The sequence below is a fragment of the Lolium perenne genome, chromosome 3 (genome assembly GCF_019359855.2).
Source record: "Lolium perenne isolate Kyuss_39 chromosome 3, Kyuss_2.0, whole genome shotgun sequence".
Classification (NCBI taxonomy): domain Eukaryota; kingdom Viridiplantae; phylum Streptophyta; class Magnoliopsida; order Poales; family Poaceae; genus Lolium; species Lolium perenne.
The window spans coordinates 95,155,768-95,157,883 of NC_067246.2; the positions used below are offsets into that span (position 1 = coordinate 95,155,768).

The following is a 2,116-nucleotide window of genomic DNA, read 5'->3' on the forward strand; positions in this document are numbered from 1 at the left end:
CTCGACCGAACCGGGTCCTAATTTCGTCCCACAGCCAGCACGCCGGCCGATCGGTGGATGGCTGAGCTGCATCCCTCGTGATTAACTTACCGAACTCTCCGTCTGATATTTCCTATGGCCAATGGCAACTGCCTAAGACAGCTCTCTATAAAAGGCGATCGCCTCGTCCATTTTGTTACCTAGCTAGCTCACATCGAACTATCGATTCGATCCAAGGCAGCTAGGCACCACAGTCCACCGCCGGTCACAACTCACAAGGCTTCCCAGGTAGTGGCGATGGAGATGATGTCGGCGAACGGCGGCGTGGAGCGGGAGCAGCAGGGCGTGGGGCGGCGCTTCCAGATGCCGCTGCACTACCCGAGGTACACCAGGGAGAACTACGAGGCCATGCCCGAGTGGCAGCTCGACCGCCTCCTCTCCGACTACGGCCTCCCCGTCCACGGCACCCTCCACCACAAGCGCAACTTCGCCATCGGCTCCTTCCTCTGGGGCGCCGGCGGCAACTGATCGACCTCTACTCTTCCTACCCGCCGTCTATGGACCTTCAAGCCGCTAGCGCACCTACGAGAAACCTGAGAATCGACGTCGGAAAACGTCCAACGACGCCCAGCGTACAGTCGGGTGGGCGCGCGCTGGTCGGGTAACGGTGAAAACCATGGCGATGATGCACTGTATCCGTATATAGAGTAGTACTACGTAGTAGAAACTAGCTTGGATCTGGTAATTTGTTTTTTAGAGAAATGTAATGGGCCTTGCTACACAGTGCCCTAGCACTAATTAGTCTTAGGGAGTGCTCTACCCAAATACGGAATAAAAAAGGGTCCGACATCGTGCACCATCCAAAAATAGAAACTTCTTCACCCGCGTCTACTCTCTCTTTCCCGTGGAGAAAAAATACATCCACATCCGTGGATTACAAATTCAGACTACAAAAATCTGAAAAGTAAAAATTGTATGTAACCACCTTTTTCTGTAAAAAAAAGCATCTGCGGGTGTAGAAAAAGTAAAATAATTACATCTAGATCTTGGGACGAAGCTACTGTTATTACATCCAAATCTGGAGAAGCATACTATTTTCAACATCCTAGATGTAGAAAAGGAAAAGAAAAAAGGAGATGGTAGATGTAGAAAATGAAAAAAAAAATACATCCACATCTGGAGAAAACATACTATTTTCAACATCTCAAATGTAGAAAAAGAGAACCTAGATGTAGATAATGAAAAAATATACATCCAATCCACCGCTGCCATTATTCTGGATGTATAAAGAGAACAAAAAATACATCTGAGCTCCAAAAATTACCAGCAGAATAGATCATCAGGAATTGGAAGAGCAAAGAAGGTGCGGGAGTTGAGACGAAAATCAGCATCAACGGTAATCAGGTCGGCCGCTGAGTTCGTCGGAACTCAGGCCGGAGATGTTGAACGGCGACGGCGCAGCACCGTGGCCAGGGAAAGGGACTCTGGGTATAGGGGAGGCTCGGGGCTGCACGCGTGGCTCGACTCCGTGCCCGGCCACACGGCCATGACGGGGCTTTGGGCGGACGTTGCCGACGCCGTCCACGACGCCTGGTCATGGGGAGGCCCTTCCCGGCGGCGTGGAGGTGGTACAAGGCGGCGGAGAGCGTGAGTAGATCATAGGGGCGGAGGTGGGCGGATATGAGGATGAGGATGTCGCCGGGAACCACGGCGTGGTGGCGGAGGTGGTGGCCGGCGGCGGCAATCGTGGAGGTGGCACTCGGCGGTGGCGGTGCGCTCGCGGAGGTGGCGACCGGCGGCGGCCGAGCGGACCACGACCATCTCTGTTGTGTGCGAGATGGAAGGGAAAATTTTCCGTGAAGAAGATAAGACTCGGTCGTGGGGACCAACCCCTGCTGTGTCCCATCTACAGAGCCACGCCACGGCCGAAATAGAGCTTGTATCATGTGTTGGATTTGATCTGACAGAGGAAAAACGTGGGCACCGGCTAAGACCGGATCGTGCCCAGGCACGTAATAGAAAACGGGAAATGTAATCTGGTAATTTCTATATCTATTTGCTACGACATACGATATGACTTGTGAGTAACATGTGTGTGCTGATTTTAGACCAGATAATATTATGATGCACTAGTAGA

At 52.1% G+C, this 2,116-nt stretch overlaps 1 protein-coding gene across 1 annotated transcript; it reads left to right on the forward strand.

Moving 5' to 3' along the window:
• The first annotated feature begins 237 nt into the window (after positions 1-237).
• Positions 238-855, forward strand: LOC127341877 (uncharacterized). The gene has a single exon (XM_051367818.2). It carries the CDS (start codon positions 277-279, stop codon positions 505-507), a length of 231 nt encoding a protein of 76 aa, XP_051223778.1. The 5' UTR covers positions 238-276; the 3' UTR covers positions 508-855.
• The last annotated feature ends 1,261 nt before the right edge of the window (positions 856-2,116 follow it).